We start from the raw sequence: 22,302 nt of genomic DNA, 5'->3' as shown, positions 1-22,302 counted from the left end.
ATTAATTAAGTAAAAAGTAAGAGTATTGTGCATATTTAGTTGTTATATTCAGTAAAAATTTTAGTTAGAAATAATATAAAGTTCAATATGGAAATATATACATATACATACATGCAGTTAAATAATTTATATGAAAAACATAACACATTTACTTTATGGTTTTTTTATACTTTAAACTTCCCTTAGTCATATACAATTAATTTACTTTTGACTATAATATAGAGATCCTATGATGAATTATAGGAGAAGAATCAAACAATTCAATAACATTTTTAGCTTGAAAACAATTGCAAAATATATGAGAAATTAAAATTATTGATTTGTGTGTACACAATTCTGCATATACATTCGCTATGTACATACATACTTTTGGTATTTTGGCATTTCGGGACCAGAACCGAAGTTAGGCTTCAGACAAAAGCTGTGTCATTTTAGCCCACAACATAATCAGTTTTTAAACCTATGCACATTCAAACTCATACATTTAAATACTTTCTTTCCTATTCATTCAATGGAGTATTGCTCCATTGCCCTTGACACATACTACATGTAACTAATCTAAAATCATAATTTTATCTGCAGTTATTTGTCTGTCAGTAACTGTGTAAAAATCTGTACAATCATCTGAACTGAAGATCTGTAGTCAGTTTTTGCCTCAGTTCTGTCCAATATTTTCTTCAGCTCTATCACTTTTGGCAAAGTGACAATGGATGACAGAAAAAGGAAAAAAACACCCTGACTGATGGTGCAAAAATTGGTATTGCCAAAGAATCATTTTATCGAATGATTGTTTTGTTTTTATGTTTATGTTGAGCAATTTTTAAATCAGAATAAGATGATTATTTCCAAAGATTACAGAATTTAAATACGTTTCACAGTTAACATATATTACATTTAAAGGAATAACAATTGTTTTTACTCATACATTTGGTTGTTAGTATAAAACTCAACTTATTTGTATAAATAACGTTTATTTGACAACAACTTAAAACTTATTGATCACAGTTTATAATCATTATGTTATTGTATTTATAAAATATGGTCGATTACCCATGGGACATCTTGTAATTCATATGGTGTAAGTGGTAAATCATAAGGCAATGGGAACAGAGGAAGTGCCAATTCGTTAATTTCATCTTTCAATGGAAAATAATCCGTTCCAAACTGAAAAAATAAATAAATATACAATGCAATGCTAATTAAACACCATAAAGAAATATGTAATTACAAATAACTGTGGAACAAATAAAACTCCGGCCTCATAAGACAAAATGTTAATCGAACCCGTCTTTGAAATATTTCCCCAAGCAGCTTTTGACAAATTAGCACTTGTTAATAGAAAATATGACAGTTTTGAGTTGTCAGGGGAGACACGACAATATGTTTTTATATGTGGAGGTGCTCTGGTACGATGTCTCTTTTCACTAATCCATTGACTATGAAAAAGAAAATCCTTTTAGATAAAATTATTTTAAACAACAATAATTTCATTTACTAACCACATAAAACTCGTAACCCATGGCTGTTTATCTTGAGTTTTTTTAGAATATGGCAGACATCCTCCACCCAAAATTCCTTCATAGCTGTTAATTATATTATTATAGCTCGGGTAAACCTTGAGTAAGAAGTGATTTGATAAAAATGCATGATTATATAAAATGAATAATAATGGCATACAAATTTCAGAGAAGGTCTTTGATACAAGCCATCTTTTTTCCCGCTTGTTAATGTCGTTAACATATCCCCCAGCAACCACGAATCAGGATTCGGACCAAGAGATCCAATCGATGAACTCTGTACTATAACCGGGTAACTGTTTTTCTCTGGTATGGTATGCGCTTCATTAAGAACTCTTCGTAAACATGTCTGGCCCCATAAGTCCTTATTTGCGACATGATTTCCAGGGACTGACGCTATGAAGAAAACGCTATAAAACAAATATGTATATCAGTTGTTTTGCCCTGATGACACAATTTTGAACATTTAAATACAAATTACCTTATGCAAGACATGTCACATTGAGCAATTCTGTTAGTCCATGGTACAATTTGTGGTATTTTGTAATTTGACAAATATCTGAGTAAATCACGTTTGAAATTTGTAACACTGTCACCAGACATTGTATCACTACCTGGTTCAAGAGGGGGGCATCTTGGGCTGACCCACAATCTAACCAATTAAGATTTAATAATTAGCGTAATAAAATTAACAGCCATTGCACAAAATAAGATTAATTTACAATAAAACAACAACCATGATGTTATTCAAATAATTTAACAATTTAAATTTGAAAAAGTTATTAGATGTATTAAAACAAGTTAAAAATGCTTGTACTTAAAAAGTATTATAGTAAATCTATCAGTCCAAGAGAAAATTTTGAAAAGTGTAATTAAAAAATAGTTGGAAAAGTTCCTTTACCTTTTTTAGTAGTACTGTAAGTTTTAAAAAGAAAACTTACCCTTGAGTTCTGTTATCCCAATCTGTTTCTACCAGATTAGCTGTAGAAACAACAACCCTTATGCTTTTATCTGTATAATGAAACACCATCATTTTCCTGATGCAAAAGAAACATTTGAGTGAAAATAGAAGTTCTAAACTAAAAGATAAGTACTTACGTATGGTGTGTACCAAAAGGAGAAGGAGGTATTATCTTGGCCGACTCCAAAAAATTGCTAAATTTCCCGTCGATTTCCATGTCTATGTCCCCATACATCAATGTTAAAGGTTTGCCTCTAAAATATTGGCGAGTTAAGTTTAAAATTAATTTGTAACTTTGAAAACGGATATAAGTTTACCTATGTCCCATTATTTGATATTGTGCAAGTAACCAGCCAAATTGAACCATGAAATTTATTTGTAAAGAGCTTTCCAAATCTCCCATAGCTGGATCTAATAATTCTTTAAAATAAATTCAAATATTAGTTATTCGACAAGTGAAATTTAAAAAAGAAAAACTTTAATGAGTGAATAACCTGGGAAGCATAGTGAATTCATCTCTGAATGTGTCACTGGAGAATCGGAGATAGTTGTTAGAAACAAATTGTATGGTGTTGCAAGTTTCATTTTGTCGATAACTTTATACTTTGCCCTATTTAGAACAACTATACGAAATTTTCTTTCAGATTCCATGTTTTTTTCGTGCTCTAGAGAGACTTTTGATGGTTTTGACACAGCATCACTGGCCATAGAATTTGTTGAAGTTGATGGTCTTTCGTTTTCAACAGATTCTTCAGACTTTTTATCAGTGGAGCAGTGGAATTTCTTTACAAATTCCAACTGTTCTTTAAGCGTTTGTTTGCTTATTTTCAAATTGGTCATTTCTGGCATTTTATCACCATATTCCATTATTATTTTTTCAACTAGAATAAAGTATATATTAAATGTTTTATTAGTTTACTTATAAATAAATTAAAAACCTACGATGAGGGTGCCGATAGTACATAAAATGGTGAGGATTTTTCCTATAACATTGTTCGCCATACATACATATATCACTTTTGCAATTCTTTTTATTTATTCCTTCAAGGATCTCAAGGTCTGTCGGCACTGTAGATTCATTGAGTACTACAATATTTTCATTTAATGACTTTACAATTTCCAACTGTTCAAGTAGAGTCCGTTTGCTTATTTTTGGAATATAATCATGTGGTATAATCAAGTCCCCATTGCCAATTTTCTCGAGCAGATCTTGCACTAACAAAAACAAAGGAAAAAAAAAAATTAAAGGATTGGCTGTAAATTTTTTTTTTTTCTATACCTACAATGAGGGTGGTCTTTTTGTTCAAAATGCTCCACTTTTCTAGTAAAACATTTCTCACCCATTTCACAATGACATTTTCTTTTCTTGTGAGGAGTACTGGATGCTACAATCAAAAGTTAAATTATTCAATTTAAAACAAAAGGATGATAAATATACATTTATTTTTTAAATAGATTTATACGCTTCGTTGAATATTATGAGATAAAATAAAAATTATTTTACCTATCAACTTCATCTAACTGGAATGATGTTCCAAATATGAAAATATGTGGCAATTAAGATTGTAATTTATGGGGAAAACAAAAAATCAAATTTTGGAAACAAGCAGCCATTGTTTTACATTTATTTCTTAAAATATTCAAGTGCTTTTTATTATAATTTTCACCACTGGTTTTATATCTCTAGGCCAAATCAGCAAATATTGTAAATATACCTAAGCCCTCTGCCACAAGGATGTATAATGTCCTAGATATTTCCCCTTGTATTCACTGTGTACAAAATGTATGTAAAAGTATCTAATAAACAAACTCGAAACTCTTAAAATATTAACTTATCACATTGCACAAGTTTTTTGCCATTTGATGGACCGTTTTGTCCAAATGTTTTGAAACATTACATTCAAATTCAATTACAAAAAAAAATGTGAATTTTTATGGGATAGAAGAAAATAAAGACACTCTGACCCTCAGTATGTTTCACATATACTAACAGCCTGTAAATAACTTGTGGAGCGTGAGAAAACAAAAAACAAAAACAAAAAGAATGAGAAGAAAATTAACAACCAATTTTACTGATTTTTTGAAAATTTATTTTGTACAAGATCTTGTCAAAATAAATACTTTAGTTGCATTTAATTGATTAAAATTTATTTTTTTAATTTAAGTTGCTTAAATATTTTAATGATTTTCTAGTGAAGATCGTAGATGGAACTGGGACAACAAAGACATCAAAAATCTCGATGTTTGTGATGTTGGAAGCTGAGAGAATGTAAAGGTCTTGAGGCGAACCACCTTTAAGGCCACTTTCAGATGAGGTGCTTTGGTTGATTCATCTTCAGCTTTGAGTCCAGCTACTTCACGAATATTCATGCACTTTGAAGCAGACAAGGAAACTGACAATTAGCCGAGCATTGCGGGCATGAATACTGTTGCTTGGCATATAGCACCCATCCCCACTAGTCAGGATTCCGTGAACCTTTGCTCGGCATTTGGCGAACCCCGCAGGCCTGGAGCCACCTTAAGTTGCCTGGTTGACTCTCTAATTAGTTGAGTGACATGTGAAAGCTTTTCTTGGCTGGATTCACACCAGGTAACATGTGGAATTAACTTCTGTTCCCAAGGGTGGTCAGTACGATGGAACACTAGCAGTACTTCTTATGTTTGCTCTTCTGAAAAAAGGGAAATAAGAAAAGAGAAACCTCAAAGATACTGCTTTGCTCTTTTTAATCAATATATGTTTAGCAGTCATAATTGACCACATTCAATTAATTATACTTTTTTATCTAAGGTCTTGGTTGAGATGAAAACGTTAGTGTATACAGTGTGGCGCGGGTGGTGCGCTTCGTCTTTGAACAGGCTGAGACGTGGCACAAGAAGCTGACACTCGTACACAAGACAAATGTGTTCACCTTCGTAGGAGGACTCTGGAAACTGATCGTGGACACGGTTGCCGCTGAGCATCCGGGGGTTGAGGTGTGGACACGGTGATGATATGATTGAAAATATGGCTAAAAGAGGGAAAATTCGAAGGTTGTAGATTGAAATGACTATGTCCAGTGGATCGAAGTCACAATAACTTAAGTGGTTAGAGCAGTGGCATATTGTGCCAAAGGTCGTGGATTCGAATCCCACACTAGACCTCAATGAAAAGTATAATTAATTGGAACTCAGTTTAATTTTAACACTACGCCTCACACTTCATGTCTTATAGTGCAAGACTAATACGAATTAATTCAATAGTCTGTGTCACATTGAAACATGCAATTGCAACGCTTGCTATGGGGAACTCAGTTGTCTCAACTGGCGTGAAGGATGAATGCATGGTTGAGTCTATTATGCTGAGTTAACTTGGTGGATGAATTTGACGTGAGAAGCAGTCAGTGGTTCCCAGTCATTTGCACCATAGGGCTACACTCCTTCACACCATCCGGTCAACTAGTTGAATTAACTGACTTTTCTGAAAGAGGCCTAAATCCGAAAATCACATTTGTATAAAATTCTGTCTAAATAAATAAATGTCTTTGTTTAGAACAGACATTTTGTAATATCGTAAGACCAATGAGACAAGGATCAAATCCATATTTCAAAGAAAACTTGTAAAGGAGTTCCAACCTGTTATCCTGGTTTTTGTCAATATTTTAATGATACAATTACTTTGTGAGAAGTCAATAATTTCTGTTTATACCAAAGTTGTGATTCTTTTGTAAAAGTAAACTATATCGCCGATAAACGTTACATTTAATGTTATACGTACACATGGACTCCTGTCTTGAACCCATTATCCTTTGACAATTATTAAAATTGTACGATTTTATTGAATGATGTGAACCGATTATTTTCCTTGTGTTAAAACAGGTAAAGAGAACATTCGAAATGGAATAAAACCCTCGTGTTGATACGGCATGTAACATAAATTATGCTCTCGCCTCTCCCTCCCAGTAACCTTCTACTTCTACAAACAAATCAGTGGGTGGGGAGTCAATACTGCTCAAGTTGTCTTTTTAAATCATAATCAGGAATGATTTCACGTGACAAAAGTAGAAAAGTACATGTATCATGGATGTAAGTGATTCATTATATCCTTTAATTTCTTAATGCAATGTCACAAATTTAATAATAAACAATATAATGATAACACCAAATGAAGATGACAAACTACTGATGTCTATATTTTCATAATGTACATAACCAACGATCAGAGTTATAAATTAAAATTTACCCGGTTGTTTTAATATACTATAAAACTTACTTGCATTCATTGTATTCTTGATATTGATGTCATCCAAATCTAATTGTTGAGGTAATTCTGTCACTGATGTTTTACTGCAAGCTTTTTCATGCTCATCATGCAAGACATTATCGGTAAAAGCCTGTCCACAATGTGTACAAATGTGGATCAATTCTTGACTGAAGATATCTGCGTCTTCATCTAATAAATAGTCCAATTCACCTCCTGGTCGATTTAACTCTGAATGTGTTGATAAAGCACCACTTAACACTTCATTCGGTATGTCCGGCGTTTTGCCAATTGTTTCATCTCCCGTAGCATCGCTGTCAGGATCATATATGCTTCCCTCCGTTGACTGGTCGTATATGTCTGGCAATGGTGAAACCGCTCGTTGTAGAGTCCTTGACGAATATGAATCCACAATGTTTATCAACTCAACATCGAAAACTGGATCTGATGGGAAATTTGGGTCTTCGGTGAAATTTTCTGTGCAAGACCTACCATAAGGTTTGCACATGTTTTCATGTTTAATTCGAGATTCCTCATCATTAAGCACAATGCCACAGGTGCCACATATCAAATTAAAATCGCTTTCATCAAATTCAGGTGACATCCTTTGACCCTGAAATGAAAATGTTAATTTAATTATACTTGGAATAAATAATTAATTCATTACTATAAATTAAACATTTCAATTAGTTAAGCACTTGCTAATAAAAGTCCAATTCAACAAACTGGAGATTTTTAAAGTATGCAATATAACGAAATATAATTGAATATGATTTCAATTAATTATTCTTTAGATCTAAGGTTGAGATGAAAAAGCTAGTATCCCGCTCGTGATGCTAGCTTTTTCATCTCAACCAAGACCATCCGTCAAGACCGCTCCTCACGACTTCAACAAATTATCCACAAAAGTATTGAATTTTTCACCATGAGGTTATTTTCTAAGTATGATTATAGTGTAAAATATGTCTTGCATTTCTTACAATAAATCATTTTTCTTAAGGTACAATTATAATGATGAGAAAACTTTCAAAAGCTGGAAAAACACAGGAGTTTTGTTTAGAACACAGGTTTAGATAGGTACAATCTACTTGTTGGAATAGATTTCATCAGGGCAAACTGTCATAGTACGGCAGAATATATCTTTCAGTGAACAATTCACAGTGGTTTTGTCTACAGCACATGTGAAAACATGTATAATCGCAGTAGATCCATATTTTCACAGGATAAACTGATGAAGAACGGAAATATCTTTAAGTCAACGATACTCATGAGTTTTGTTTAGAACACTGGTATAGACAGACAATAGTTGGAGTAGATTTTGTCAGGGTAAACAAGAATGAGAGGAAATGTCTTTCAGTAAACAATGTACACCATTTTTATTTACAACACTGTCTAGACAATCTACTACAAGAATCTAGTTGTTTGAGTAGATTTCCAGGAGGGCCAAGTGTCAAAGGATGATAAGAAATGTCCTTCAGTTAACAATATACAGGAGTATTATGTTACTATGGATGCGAATTCCTACAAGTACATCTGAAATCCTCGTCAGAACAAGGTGGTTACATTGTGCGCATTTTCTGATAGTAAGTACGTTTCTAGCTACCAGCAAAATGGACAATCTTAATAAGTTTTATTTTCTTGAAAGTCCGTTGATTAAGCTATTGTTGGCATGTGGTGGGAAAAATGTTAACCACTTATTTTCCACTAGAGATGAGAATGGAGACTTAAACACTTAAAATAAATGCATATTAATCCATGTATGTTTAATGGTCATAATGACCATATTAATTCAAATGAAATTTATAAAATGGCAAAAAGAGGGAATATTCAAACAGTTGTAGGTTGAGATGAGTCGGCGTCTGAGGGGATTGAAGTCACAATACCTCAAGTGGTTAGAACAGCAGCATATAGAGCCTTAGGTCGTGGGTTCAAATCCCACTCGTGACCCTAATTTCGTCTCAACCAAAAACCTTAGATAAAAAGAATTATTCATAGAATAATTAATATGGTCAATTACACCACAAACTAATATGGCTTAGTGCTAGTGTTGATTTTTTGAGAAACTTTCTCCCACTTTGGCCAATTAATATCTCTATTGTGTTATTTTTTGTCGTTCATGTCCCACAAACACTGACTCTCAAAAATAAAACAGTTTATCTATATCTATGGTGAAATACCAAAACTGTCTAAATTGAATGTCAGAATGCACAAAAAAATCAAACTGGTTGAACGCTCGAAGGTTCTGATGACATCGTGCGTGTTGTGACACGCACTTCGCTGCCAAAGTAAACACTGTCATTGTAAAACAAGTATTTGTTTTCGGATTTATTTTCAAATATTTATTTGTTTTCGGATGAACTCATCAGAACAAAATTTCATCAGAATTTGCATCCATAGTAACCGTAGCTTTAGAAGTTTGGGGTAGACAAGCATAATCTTCTAGCTAGTTGGAGTACATTTTCTTAAGACCAAATATCAAAGGGCAATAAAAAATGTCCTTCAGTCAACAATGTACAGGAGTTTTGTTTAGAACGCTGGATTTTGACAAAAGCGATATGTCAGTTGAAGTAGAGTTTTGCAGGTAAACTGTCAAAGGACAATAATTAATCTCTTTCAGCCATAATGTAGTTTTATCTTATGTCAATATATCTTTCAGTCAAAAATACACAGGTGTTTTTGTTTAGAAGACTGGTAGTAGACTGGTACAATCAACAAATGGGAGTAAATTTTTTAAGGACCGAGTGTCAAACAATGATAAGAAATTGGAATAGAAGGGGAGTTGAAATGTGAAGTTTGTGGCATGGGCAATCGAAGTCAGGGTAGCTCAAGTGGTAGAGCAGTGGTGTATGTAGCCGAAAGTCATGGGTTCGAATCCCGCCTGTGACACAAAGTTTTTGTATTGTTGTATTGTTTAGGAGACTGGCATAATCTTCTAACTAGTTGGAGTAGATTTTCTCAAGACCAAGTATCAAAGATAATAAGAAATGACCTTCAGTCAACAATAAACAGTATTGTTTAAGAGACTAGCATAGAGAGGCATAATCTTCTAGCTAGTTGGAGTAGATTTTTCTCAGGACCAAGTATCGAACGATGATAATAAATGACCTTCAGACAACAATAAACAAGACTTTTGTTTAAAATACTGGTGTAGGCAGGTACAATCTACTAGCTAATTGGGGTATTTTTTTCTCAGAACCAAGTTCTTGTATCTTGTTTAAAATCTGAAATTACTTACCTTTTATAGATGACATATTCTCATGTAAACCCATAATTTCATTTTGCGATAGCTCAGTTCTCAATCTATCCCTCTAGTCATTGATCATTCATTTTGTACACAAAACATGTTTATAAACTGCACACGAAGACGGAAGAACCTTCCAGGTCGAGATTAACTGTCAAAGGGCAAATGGCAACCTATTAAAGCGGTTGGGATAAAAATGGGACTATAAAATAAAAATTAAAGAAAAATTATATATTGATGTAAAAAAACGATACAAAAAATTAATTGATGTAAAAAAATAAACATATTACGTTGTTATATTTTAATTTTTTTCTGGAAAACTATAAAAACAATTTTTAGAAAATTTCTGAATACATGATCATTTGTTTATCGTTTTCTTTGTATTGTAGAATGTAATTTGTGCACTTGTATATTTTTTTATTAAAAAAAGAAAGAATTGGATACTTTTTTGACCAGAGCATAGAGCTATGGTTTTATCTCGTTTGTTCTTTGTACAAACTTTTTTTTTTTAAACTGACCTATGAACTAGATAAAAATAAGTAATAAAACGAGACTGTGTACGTACCGTTTATACAGTTTATGCCCCCTTTACTTTTTCAGTTGTGACTAGCGACTTCAACGGATTCTGCACAAAGTCTAATTTCACTGTCTACTATTTGAAGATTGCAGTTTGCATCATTTCGTACATCCTTATCGTCCTTTGTGTTGTGTTGATCCCTGCCACAAACTTTTGAAGTTTTGGACCCGATCGAAGTTTTCCCAGGCTTTTGGACCGCCTGGGCCGATTCGGAAATTCGTCCGACTTCTAAGACAGATTAATATAATATAATTAAATCTAATCGGTTGTAAAAAATGCCAAGCAAGAAGAAGTACAACGCAAGATTCCCGATTGTAAGTAAAACTTCATTATTTTCCATTCATTATTCCCAACCCTGAGGGCTTTTAGAATCCGCACAAAATTCTAACACCCTGCCTGTTTTTAGGGGAGGATAAAGAGGATTATACAAACGGACGAAGAAGTTGGAAAAGTTGCCCTAGCAGTACCAATTATAATTTATATCCTTTATTAATTACTGTATTTTCGTAGTTAATCAATTTATCATTTTTGACAGCTAGTTCCAGTTTATTAATTGACTTACGTGGTCACCCAAGTAAATATTAACCAACTACACATTATATATATCATGTTGGTCGTTTCAAGTAATTAAACGACCAGGAAAACATAGCTAAATATGTGCTGTGTTTAGTGACTTTTAATTAATAATTATTTGGAGATCGTTTGTTTCAACTGTCTGGCAACTTACATCGGAATTACATCCCAATATCTGGATAAGAGAGTAAAGCAACATATCTATGATTGCAAAAAACCCAAGCAAAATCCTACAGCACTCGCTACCCATCATTTTGAACATAAACACAATTTTGACATCAACAATCTAAAAATGTTACACAGAGAACAAAACAAACATAAACATAACTTTTCAGAAATGGTTTACATCAATTACAGAACAGATAAATGTAAACTCAGTCACAGTTACGCCAATATCATTAATGAAATTCAATATCAATAACATACATATATCATCATCACATCACACAAAACGTTACATATAAAACAATCATTACATTCTTTACATCAAACATTATACACAGTCTAATTCTTCAACAATTTGGCTTCCCTTTCCCTAATTATCCCCTTCTATATAATCCTGAAATGATAATCGGGCTGAACCATTACCCTTTCTTTCCCATTATTGGCTCCTTTCTCCTCGAAGAAGCTGACTCCTCATATAAAAATGTTTTTCTAACCCAACTTCTTCCCCCACCTCTTCAAAATCCAACGTATATGCAAAAAACATCAATATCTCACTGACACTCAACATGACAGAATAATGACACATCTACTCAGAAAACAAACCCTTTGAGTGAGTAGAAATACTTTGATTGAGCCTAAAATTTTTTAGCATTGTATAAATTCATTTTTTCACATCCTACATGTATTTGTATATTTTAAACAATGTTTTTCTAAACCTACGTCACACCTGACCGTATCTCACAATCTCCAAATAATCGTTGGCAGTATAAATTACCTATGATGAAGTCTGACATCCCAAATAAATGAAACCCTTTACTCTCTTTTATAAGAATATTTTGTTTCAAAGCCAATACTTCAAAAAAGTTCCTCCCTTTGAGTTTAAAGGAATCCACGATCCCTCTCTCCTCTTCCTCCTGGTTTTCCTGGTCAAGATTTACAACATTATTAATATTTCAGTAGTTTAGTCGTATCCAATCATTTTGTTCTTTGTTTTGGGCTGTTAAGCACGTTCTGGTTTCTCCATTGTCTTCAGCGCTATTGTCCAAAAACCCACCACTGATCGGAAACTATCAAATTTCAAGTTCATCATCCCATAATGACCGTTAATCGATAATTATTCAGAAATCGTGAGATGCGGTCTGGTGTGATGTAGGTTTTATAAAAACATTTTCTTTATCGTGCCAACGTTTCGATCTTTATTGAGATCATCTTCAGGGCTCAAAGTGTTTGTCTTCTGTGTAATTGTGCCATTCTTGCCAGTGCCTGGCACTCTCAACCCAACGCGCAAGAATGGCACAATTACACAGAAGACAAACACTTTGAGCCCTGAAGATGATCTCAATAAAGATCGAAACATTGGCACGATAAAGAAAATGTTTTTCTGAAACCTACATCACACCAGACCGCATCACACGATTTCTGAATAATTATCAAATATTAATGAATATGAGACTTACATACATCATGCTTTTATACACTTAAAAATTAACTTTGTCGTATAACTTAAGTATCTACCATCTATCTTTTACTCTTAAGTCACTCAATGCGCAATTGAGCAAAATTTGCTTATTGTAAATGGTGGGGTCTACTGGAGGGTCCATCTGCCCTTTCACTATGCTATTTGAATTGTTATGGACAAACCATGTAATTCATAGTTGTTATCAGGTTTCTCTATGAAAGTTTTTTTTTTTTTTTTTTTTTTTTTTTTTTTTTTTTTTTTTTTTTTTTTTTTTTTTTTTTGATTTCCACTTGCGGCACTTTGTAGGAAATCTTATATTTGGACAAAAAATTAAAAATTTCAAAAGTAATAAATATATAAAAGTCAGGGTTTTTTTTATGAAAAAGGGGGGAAATCAGTTGGTGCATAATGTGCACCAGCGTATGGACATATTTTAATTGACAAAATGCACGGACTCAATGGTTATGGAGTCTCATGCTTGTATGACCGCCCTAGCCAAAATTTATGACACTCCACCTGTAATATTTCACTTAAATCATATGAATGCTAGATCGTTAACTTTGCATGGCCGTCACCAATCGTCAAATTGCCTTCACCTTTAAGTTAAGAGAAAAAGAAAAATGCATAAATCAGTCAAAATAAATGTATCAACGATCATCTTATGAGGTCACTGATTGGTCTGTGTAAGTCCTTGGTTTCCTTATTTGTGATATTTCTCCATGTGATCTGCAGGATGATTTGGTCGTTACTGAATATTTTTGTTTGATATCATTGCTAGTTTGGTCTGCCATGATGATATGAGGATATAAGAGTATCAAATAAGAAGAAATTAAATAACCACAGTATAGCAACAGTAACAAACTAACAACTATAATATTTATCTTGTATAGTACTGTTGTTATAATTTCCTTAGCGCTTTGTACCTAGGACACTAGAACTGTTTGTGGAATCTCTTATTAAAAAATCTATGAAAATCACAATTCAGAAGAATGCCAGGACTCTTAGCCCTCATCATATGTAAGTATTATTTTTAAAAATTGTTTAAATAGATTTTTAATGAGAGAAATTAATATTTAGGAAACAGTGCATTCTTTCTGAAAGTCGGTTTGACTTTTTGAGAGATCTAGTTAGAAACCTGCCTGAAGCTTCAACTTCAGACGACGATGGAAATTGGAATTCAAACGAAAACTGGGGCTCCAATTCTCAAGAGCAGAGGTAATTCAGACATGCCGTATTAACTCTAAAAAATACACAGAGATGCTTATTTATATTTTTCCGTTAGAAGGGAATCGTCTGATGATCCATCGGAATTGAAGATGGATGAGGACGAAAACAAATCTGAAAAACAAGAGGAAAACGCTCCAAAGGCAATGAATTTTTACAAGGAAATTGATTATACGAATAATGGCAATGGATCATCCAACGCTATGAACGAGTCGGACGAAGACGATTACGATTCTTAGTGGGATGTGTATGAAATTATAAATATATAAGCACAATTGTTTTTCTATTTTTAAAATAATAATTTTGGTGCTTTAAATTTTGTAAATGTTGTACACAGTTACTAAACCGAAAATAACTTTGATGTAAATATGTTTAGTGTTGTATCACAGTAGATTTGTGTGGACAAGACTGTAAACTCATTTATTTTTTCATATTTATTTGTCTTATTCTTTAAAAAAAAAGTTAATACTTGTCCAATTTACAACCTTTTCCAATTATATATATTTATGTTTTTTTTTATTTTAATTTTACTTGTAAGTTGTAACTTTTCTGGATTGGGTATGGTTGACATTTATACCCAAAAATAATAAACTGCAGGTTTATTAAAAAAAACAAGTTATTTATAATATTTTTGTATAGTCTAACTTTTTTTAAATTTAGATTTCTGAATTGTTGTTTTTTTTCTTTTTTCCCCCCAATTTTCCATTATTAGGAATGTACAAAATGGAATATGGTTTCAGAAAAATTTTCATTGTGCCAAAATTTCAAATTTAAAGCATTTTTTTTTTTTTTTGTTATATATAAATGTACATTTTGTTTATTATTTAATTTTTTTTTTTACTTTTTATTATTTTTATGGTATATTGGCTTGATAGCAAACTTATGATGTGCTCGATTGGCTGCAACATGGGTATTGACACCGAATTGAAAGCAATAACAGCATGGAAATTGTTTAATGCGTAGAAATTTGTCTTCCAATTAGCTTTTAAGAGATGTTTAGTGATAAATATTTTTTTTAAGTTAGTGTTATTAACCAGTCAGTTTAAGATGATTATGTAGGGCTGAGCTTTTATAGTTCCAATTTCTGACATTTGTTGAAATTTTCTTTCAGCCAATCATTTATAATTTTAGAATTTAATTCTTGATAGGAGGTACATTTTTTAATAGTTTTTTGTCTCACCATAGGCACTAGATTTATCCAGCTTTTATAAACTTATAAACAAGCAAGGTTTAGAGATTAAATATTAACAAAACTATATTACCAAAATGTACTCGAAAGCCACTCCTTTGAAATTAAAAATATTACAAAAAAAACTTTCTTTTTACCGAGTTTAAACCTATTAGGTAATAAGGTATGATAAAACATTAAAAAAAAGCAAATATTTAAAAAAAATGTTATATTAGGTATAACTCTGGAATTACAAATAATAGTATATATATGTGGAATTTTATAAAAACAGTCTTGATAAATTGCTTGTCATGGAATTTCATTTTTTTATATATTATGTACAAAAAGCAGATTGTTTTTAGGGAAAAAAGACCTTGTTTTGTAATTTATTTTAAAAAAACTGAAACATTAAAAATTATACAAATATAAATATTATGGGTAACTATTGTTATAATATTAATTGTACTTTCAATAAATAAATAAGTTTGATTTTTGTTTAAATGCTAAAAGTATATTGTATAAATTTTGCTTTCCTCTATAAGTACATTATTGGGCAGTTTATTTTATTTAAAAAGAAAGATTATAAATAGTATTTTTTTTTAATTTAGTAGTTTTAATTAAAAAATTAATATAGTTCTAAAACTTACAACTAAACAAATTTTACTTGGGTATAATTACTATATTAAATATAATTCTAAACAAAATAATTGATTCACTTCTAAAAAAAATTGCTGAAGATTAAATACTTGTTAGGTTGAAAATAACTTATTGCTATAAAATTTACAAATACATCACAACCAGTTATATTGTCATTGCACTGATCATTAGGTAAATTAGTCCCAGATTAAAAATTAAAAGGTTTGAACTTTATAAAATTTATAAAAAACCTTGAAAATAATGTGATTTCCTTGAAGGTTCCTATTTAATGAAAAATATGCGATTCAAGAGTGTTGACATGTTAATAAACCATTTTTTAACTTTAACCTGCTAAAATTATATTAAAAAAAAAAAAAATTATACATTCATACTTTCATACATTTGCTCGCACTTTTCGAGCAACCTTAACACCGGGTTGATATTATAAGGGAAGAGAGACCTAGCAATTAGCCTTTCTATGGCAAGACGAAGGCGTGTAAACACAGTCATAATATCACTCAGTTCATTCCCACAAGTTGAGGCAAACTCGTGCCAGTTCCTTCTTATGTACTTCAACAACCGGAGGAGGTAAAGAAGGAAACAGGTTTCGTTGGACACAAGGAAATCCAACAGCACGTCTGAACCATGTGAGACCGTTCGCAAGAATTGGGCTAATGAAATGGCCGGGCTTAAAGCCCTCCTTAGGTCTTGAGAAGCGTTCTCTCTGTGAAACAGACCAACGCTGACATCTAGGCAGCACACCATTCCTTCTATCAAGGCATCATCTTGGTCTGAGAACAACTGAACAACCCACTGTGCCAGAGGGGTTTCCGGATGAAAAGGTAAAAGAGTTTTGACACAGTTGTCCAATTGTCTCAAAACTTCCCTTATGCTTCTTTCGATCACGGCCATGTCAGCATCTGCGTCTTCTGACTCTGAACATACTGAACTGTCGCTTGAGCTTTCACACCTTGTTTCCTTTACTGTCACTGCGACTGCTTTAAGGACGAGCAAAACAGCTTTTTGAAGCAATGGTTTATCACCGTCACCTGATCCTCCCCCAAACCTGCCACTTCCTCCTCGAAAAGGAATAGCTTCGAGTAGCCTCCAATCTTTGACACTGCGCACTATTAAATGCGCCAGTGAGCAAGGCTCTTCAGCTAAAATATCTTGTAAAGCTAAAGTACTTCCATAGCATAAAACTTCATTGAAAAGATCTAGCATATGCTTCCAAACAATTGGTGACACACCTGAGTTCAACAACGCGACAAAATTGGCCAAATGAGCGTAGAAAGGTTTGGTATCCACGATCGACAAATTTGCCTTCACAGATATTATAGCCTCCCAAAGGCCTAAAAATGTTATAACCGTCGAATCATTTTGAGCCGGCGATGTCGCCAACAATCTATCAAACCTACTGACGATCGCTGGCCATTTCGCCTCCAAAGCTTTAATGCAAAGGCACTTGATTTGGCTGCTGTCCAAACTGTCTGGGTCACTTACACTTAATACATGGCACAAAGGAGGCAGTTGAACATCTCTTTCTTCAAGGGGATGTTCATCACAGTCTTTCCACTCAGTCACTCTTTTCATAACATCCAAAGAGAAAGCCATTTTTTGTGGATGGGAGGTCGAAAGTGCATTTTCGGTGAGCCTGTCGAGCCATCTGGGATCGACATGGGCTCGAGATACCATGAGAAATGCTGAAAGCGCTCTTCCAGAAACGTAACTGACGTATCTGTCTGAGTGTGCTGAAAGTTCGATAAGGTATTCCACGAGGCCGTACTCATTTCTTATCAATGCTTCGCAAGTGTCCACAATTTTTGAACATACCAATCCACGGGTATTTTGTCTTATTGCCACTTCACAGAGTAACTGCACTGAACTAACAAACAATAAGGTCCTGTCCCTGTTCCAGTTTGCAATGTAGGATGCGCAATATCCATGTGAGTCCTCGTGTCTAAGCAGCTTCAGTCCTCGGAAAGGCTTCCAAATGAGGTTTTCTGGCATGGTGCATAGGCACTGGCCCAAGAGTTTCTTTTGCAAAGTCTCCAGGTCATTGTTGTTGTTCTCTTCAGACAGTTTGCTCTTTTTCTTCACCGGCTCGTCCATCACTGCGACTGGCGCAGACTTCTCTTTAGTAAGCACCATCAATGCAAGCCGACAACTATCCAATTTCTATCACCAGTATCACATGTATAAGCAGGGCATATTTTTTGAATGGATGTTGATTACTCATTGAGCTGCTGCCTCACAAAAACATCAACTACATCTATCACAGTGGATCCTAAAAACAAAAAAAATGCATTAATAAACAACATTATTTAAATACAAACTAAGCATAAACCAGAATATGGTATTTATTATCTGATAAATAGGTACTCTTAAAAAAGAATCTTACAATATAAATGGATAATTTATCATGTACAAAATTGCTGTACACTAATAATAAAATAACACATCAGTTGTGAGAGATGCATCTGACAGGCCAAGTTAAGGTCAAGAAGTTCAGAATGGTCTGAAACTGATAATGTAATAAGGATGACAGGTGTTAATGGCCTGGTAAAGGAAGAAACCAAGCAAATATAGACTTCTGGAAGAGGGATAGAGCCAGGACAGGTCCAATACAGCCCTGGGATCCTAGGGGGATGCTGAATATAAACCTGACCCAACAGATCCAGATCTGGAGGTCTGTCTGGGGTTAGTAAGGTTGGATATGCTTGGACAAAATGATTGAAGGATTTTGGACTGCAGTGATTAGATTCTATGGAAGTTGGATCACTTGTCTCAACTTAGTTTAATTCCATTGTAGCAATGATAAGTAACAGTTTCGATCTGTTGTGAAGTAGTCTTTTGAGCAGTAGAGTTGCTGGGAGAGGAACAGAGTTGTAGTTGATGACCTTAGCTGTTAAGGTACATTTACATCTGATACTTTTGTCCAGAAATATATGTCAAGTGTCAGACAGAAAATCGCCTTGACTGTTTATATACTGATAGAAAATGCTAGTCATTTATATCATGGATACATATACATAGTCATTTATATACAACAGTTCTCAAAATTCAAAAATTGGAATAAATGTATGACTGTTTACATAGAAGATAGATTTTTGTGTATGCTTGTGTCCTACGTATATCTCTTTCATTCTGCACACAGTTGATTTTACCTTGACATGATGAAACCTTCAAAACGCAAAATTGCAGGCCATGTAATTATTCTGAAGATGAAAAAGAAGAAAAAACGATCTAGATAGGTGTGGGTTTTCAGACGTGAAAAAGTTGGTGCCTACAATCAATTAATGTCCGTGCTCAGTATTGAGGATTCAGTTCATTTTTAAATTGTTAAAAAATGAAACCTGCTGATTTAACAGCTTGCTTGTAAAATTAATTCGCATATATCAACACAAGATACAAAATTCAGAAAAGCTATTAGTGGAACAGAACGACTTGATGTAACTGCAATTTTTAGCATCTGTTAAGTAGGTACTTAGTTTATTAAATAAAAACTTTTTTATTTATTTATTTAAACCATTCTTTTTTGTCATTCATGTTTATGCGACACTTATTGCAATGGGAGAAAAGTAGACAAATGGTCAACTTTTGCGACAAGTGTCGAACAATGTTGAACTTGCAACTAACCAGAATTTACACCTATTCTGTATACCTACCTATTCGGTGACAAAAATAGGTAGTGGTTGAAATATATATAGTATTTATGTATAGTAATATATAGTATTTATACATACTATATGTATTAAAATATTATATACATATATATAGTATTTATCTCTGACATAAATTCTTCAATGTTTCCATTAGCCACATTTCTGTCTGGCATAAATATCGTGCAATAACTGACAGATGTCAATGTACTTTTAGACCCAGAGCATAACTTTGATGGGCAGGATGGACAGTAATGAGGTATGACCCTTCATTGCCGACATCTGCAAGTAGGCGTTTTTAACCTGCCATGCCTTATGTTTAATTCAAGTTTTGTAATTGTGTAGACATAGATGATTAGTCAGGGTGTATTTTTATACTGCACCCTTTAAGAGCTATTGTATCCCCCCGTTCTGTGCTTACAGCACAATGGTGAGTCCAAGTTTATTAAGGAATTTGATTAGTAGGCCAGGTTTCAGTTGTTAAATTTCTTCTAAGGTTACACCGAACGTCCCAAAGCACTTCCTCCTGTGGGCAAGGCAAGTGTAGCGATAGTTTGTTAATAAGTTGATGTCTCTCTCTACTTCTTTCCAGAATCTGCATGTGCAGACGTGTTGGGTTATGCCAATCTTCTTTAAATGTCCATTTAGTTTGCAGTGTCCTGTTAGGATTCGCAGTTTTTCCTGCTTCCTTCCAAAATTTGGATTGTTTATGTCCAATGTGCAAGTTCCATAGTTCCCTCATTTTCTTTGTATCTTTCTGTCTGAGGTACTCATTGATAGTATGGGTTCCTATATGACACAAGGGTTCGGGTCCTATCAGAGGTACAGCAGCCCCTTTTCTTGCAAGGGTGTCCCACATGTCCTGGGACCCAGCAGAGGCTGGCTTTGTACTGCATACCTAATATGATTAGTTTGGTTTTGAAGTCCGGCACCATCTTTGAACTAACATTTGATTGTTTCCAATTTATGACAGTGTGGAATCAAGGAATAATTATTTGTTTTTCATTTGCGTATGTCTCTCCATACACAAATACAGAGGAGAGACAAACAAACAAAAACAATGATATGCGAGCTGAGTGGCTGCTTGATTATCTTATGTTAGCTATATTCTTGTTTTTGTACCCTTTATTCAAATTGAATTGAGTACGATTGTGTAGACCTCAGACTGGAAAGTTTTCCCATGGGTTCTGAGTATTAGGTTCCAGGAACAAATACTTCTGCCCACGTACCTTCTTGTACCGCTGTACCTATAGATGGTGCGATTCTTAAAGGTGTTTTTCTCACTTTCCCATCCTTTTTTGGTACTTAGGTTAATTTGGAAGTTTTGATTAAATTCAAACATCAATTGTGTGTATAAATTTGAATAGATATTTCCAAATAAGGTTATCTATTGTGTAAAATAATTAATGATAAAGCTCATACAAAATAGTATGAGGGCCCTGAACCATTGTGAATGAGAGTTGCATGTGTCGGCTATTCCATACAACTGTTCACAGACTAATCAAATAATTCTTAATTTTTTCATATTTCGCTTTTTTAAATACAATCTGTATATTTCCATGGATTAAAAGGTGATTGTTACATAAAATCACGACCAAAAGTCATTTGTTAAAAACGGGAGAAAAAATCATTCATGATATGAAAATGAAGGCGAGACGGGTGCGCAAAAGGTCATAATAAACAAGGAAAGGCATTAATAACAGAACCTCCCGCGGGATAAAAACCAATTACCTTGTTAATTGGCCAAAACAAACTCTTAAGAGGGGAAATGACGTCTCGATGCGAACCAAAGTGGAAAAAAATCCATAAGGATCCATCCATCGGGCCATAAACCATACCAGAAACGGAATGGAATGCAAGCCAATGTGTAATACAAGTAGTCGGGGAGAGGTGTCCCGAGCACGGATCTTTTGTCTTAGAAAACTCTTAATTTGTTTTGTACGCGTTTTCTTTGGTTTGAATTAAACAAAAAATAATTTCGACGAGTTTTTTAATCAGTTACCTGTTTTGGATATCCTTTGTCGGGAATTCAAGAACAAAACATTCTGGTGTAGCTTCAAATAGTCGAAACGGATCCTAGTTGGCCTTTCGGTCCTGGGACAGACGGGAAACCGGGTATACGAAGAAAGAGTCTCCGGATTGACGAAGAAGACGAAACTGACCCGAAGAACCCGAAACCGGACCAACTTTAAAACAAAGAAAACTGGTATTGTTTAGCTACGTTAATGAACACAACAATCTGACACACTCGACATCCGCCATATTGCTCGTCTACCCCCTCTCGGAATACCAAGCCTTTCTCACGGACGTGAGGCGCTCTGGGGGTCTCAAGAATGGACCTTTGGTGGAGGATTTAACTCCTGTTTTTTCGTATCAAAACAAATTATTTTTTTAAAAACTGACATCGATTTGGAACCGGCTAGTACAAAGACGAAAAGCAAAACGTTAAAGAATGCGTTTATGTCCGGTCGGTTCTAACACGCGGCGTTCCGACGAACTAACACGGTCATGAATGGGCTTTCGAACGTTACCGCCTTTTCGCCCTTTGTTCACCCCCAGACTCAGGCCAGTCCGGTCTTGTACGCATTCCTCAATAAGACGGAATATGAATAGCTTCCGGTTCTTGGCGCTGCCCTGGAAGAAAAGGAACAAAAAATCTCGGCCGCCTATTAAACAATGCCCACGGGCTCTGCTCCTGAGCTCCACCGGCTTCTTAATAACTTGTTTGATGCGATGATTGCCCTTCTGGAGATTAAATTTAAAACGCCTGCGTGGGGATCCCTCGATAAACATTCTTTTGAATCATTCATATTCTCTTTCTTCTACTCGGGTTTTGACCTGTTGGAAAAGTTTCCACTTCTGACTAAGTACCATGCTGTTAT

General features: G+C 34.0%; 3 protein-coding genes across 4 annotated transcripts; 1 reads left to right on the top strand and 2 right to left on the bottom strand.

Moving 5' to 3' along the window:
• Positions 1–951: 951 nt before the first annotated feature.
• Positions 952–10,131, bottom strand: LOC106665819 (probable tyrosyl-DNA phosphodiesterase). The gene is made up of 13 exons (XM_014392562.2): positions 9,951–10,131; positions 6,728–7,328; positions 3,762–3,863; positions 3,421–3,693; positions 2,973–3,359; positions 2,796–2,898; positions 2,616–2,732; positions 2,459–2,554; positions 1,999–2,169; positions 1,678–1,927; positions 1,500–1,615; positions 1,229–1,436; positions 952–1,164 (listed from the first exon to the last, which is right to left on the bottom strand). Exons 2-13 carry the CDS (start codon positions 7,317–7,319, stop codon positions 1,030–1,032), a joined length of 2,550 nt encoding a protein of 849 aa, XP_014248048.1. The 5' UTR covers positions 7,320–7,328; positions 9,951–10,131; the 3' UTR covers positions 952–1,029.
• LOC106665821 (dr1-associated corepressor) lies at positions 6,305–15,241 on the top strand. Of its 2 annotated transcripts, none has more exons than XM_014392567.2 (6): positions 6,305–6,540; positions 10,619–10,847; positions 10,940–11,012; positions 13,654–13,747; positions 13,808–13,945; positions 14,013–15,241. In XM_014392567.2, exons 2-6 carry the CDS (start codon positions 10,809–10,811, stop codon positions 14,191–14,193), a joined length of 525 nt encoding a protein of 174 aa, XP_014248053.1. In that variant the 5' UTR covers positions 6,305–6,540; positions 10,619–10,808; the 3' UTR covers positions 14,194–15,241. The 2 variants fall into 2 exon arrangements, with proteins under 2 accessions (XP_014248053.1, XP_014248051.1); XM_014392565.2 differs by having other exon boundaries at positions 10,557–10,847.
• Positions 15,242–15,772: 531 nt separating this feature from the next.
• LOC106665820 (protein lines) lies at positions 15,773–21,773 on the bottom strand. The gene is made up of 2 exons (XM_014392564.2): positions 21,423–21,773; positions 15,773–18,045 (listed from the first exon to the last, which is right to left on the bottom strand). The coding sequence occupies exon 2, from the start codon at positions 17,907–17,909 to the stop codon at positions 16,137–16,139; it is 1,773 nt and encodes a 590-aa protein (XP_014248050.1). The 5' UTR covers positions 17,910–18,045; positions 21,423–21,773; the 3' UTR covers positions 15,773–16,136.
• Positions 21,774–22,302: the final 529 nt, after the last annotated feature.

The sequence above is a fragment of the Cimex lectularius genome, unplaced genomic scaffold (assembly GCF_000648675.2).
Source record: "Cimex lectularius strain Harlan isolate CLEC.00 unplaced genomic scaffold, Clec_2.1 scaffold238, whole genome shotgun sequence".
Lineage (NCBI taxonomy): Eukaryota > Metazoa > Arthropoda > Insecta > Hemiptera > Cimicidae > Cimex > Cimex lectularius.
Note: the sequence above shows the minus strand (reverse complement) of the source record. Positions and strands in the feature narration are given on the sequence as shown.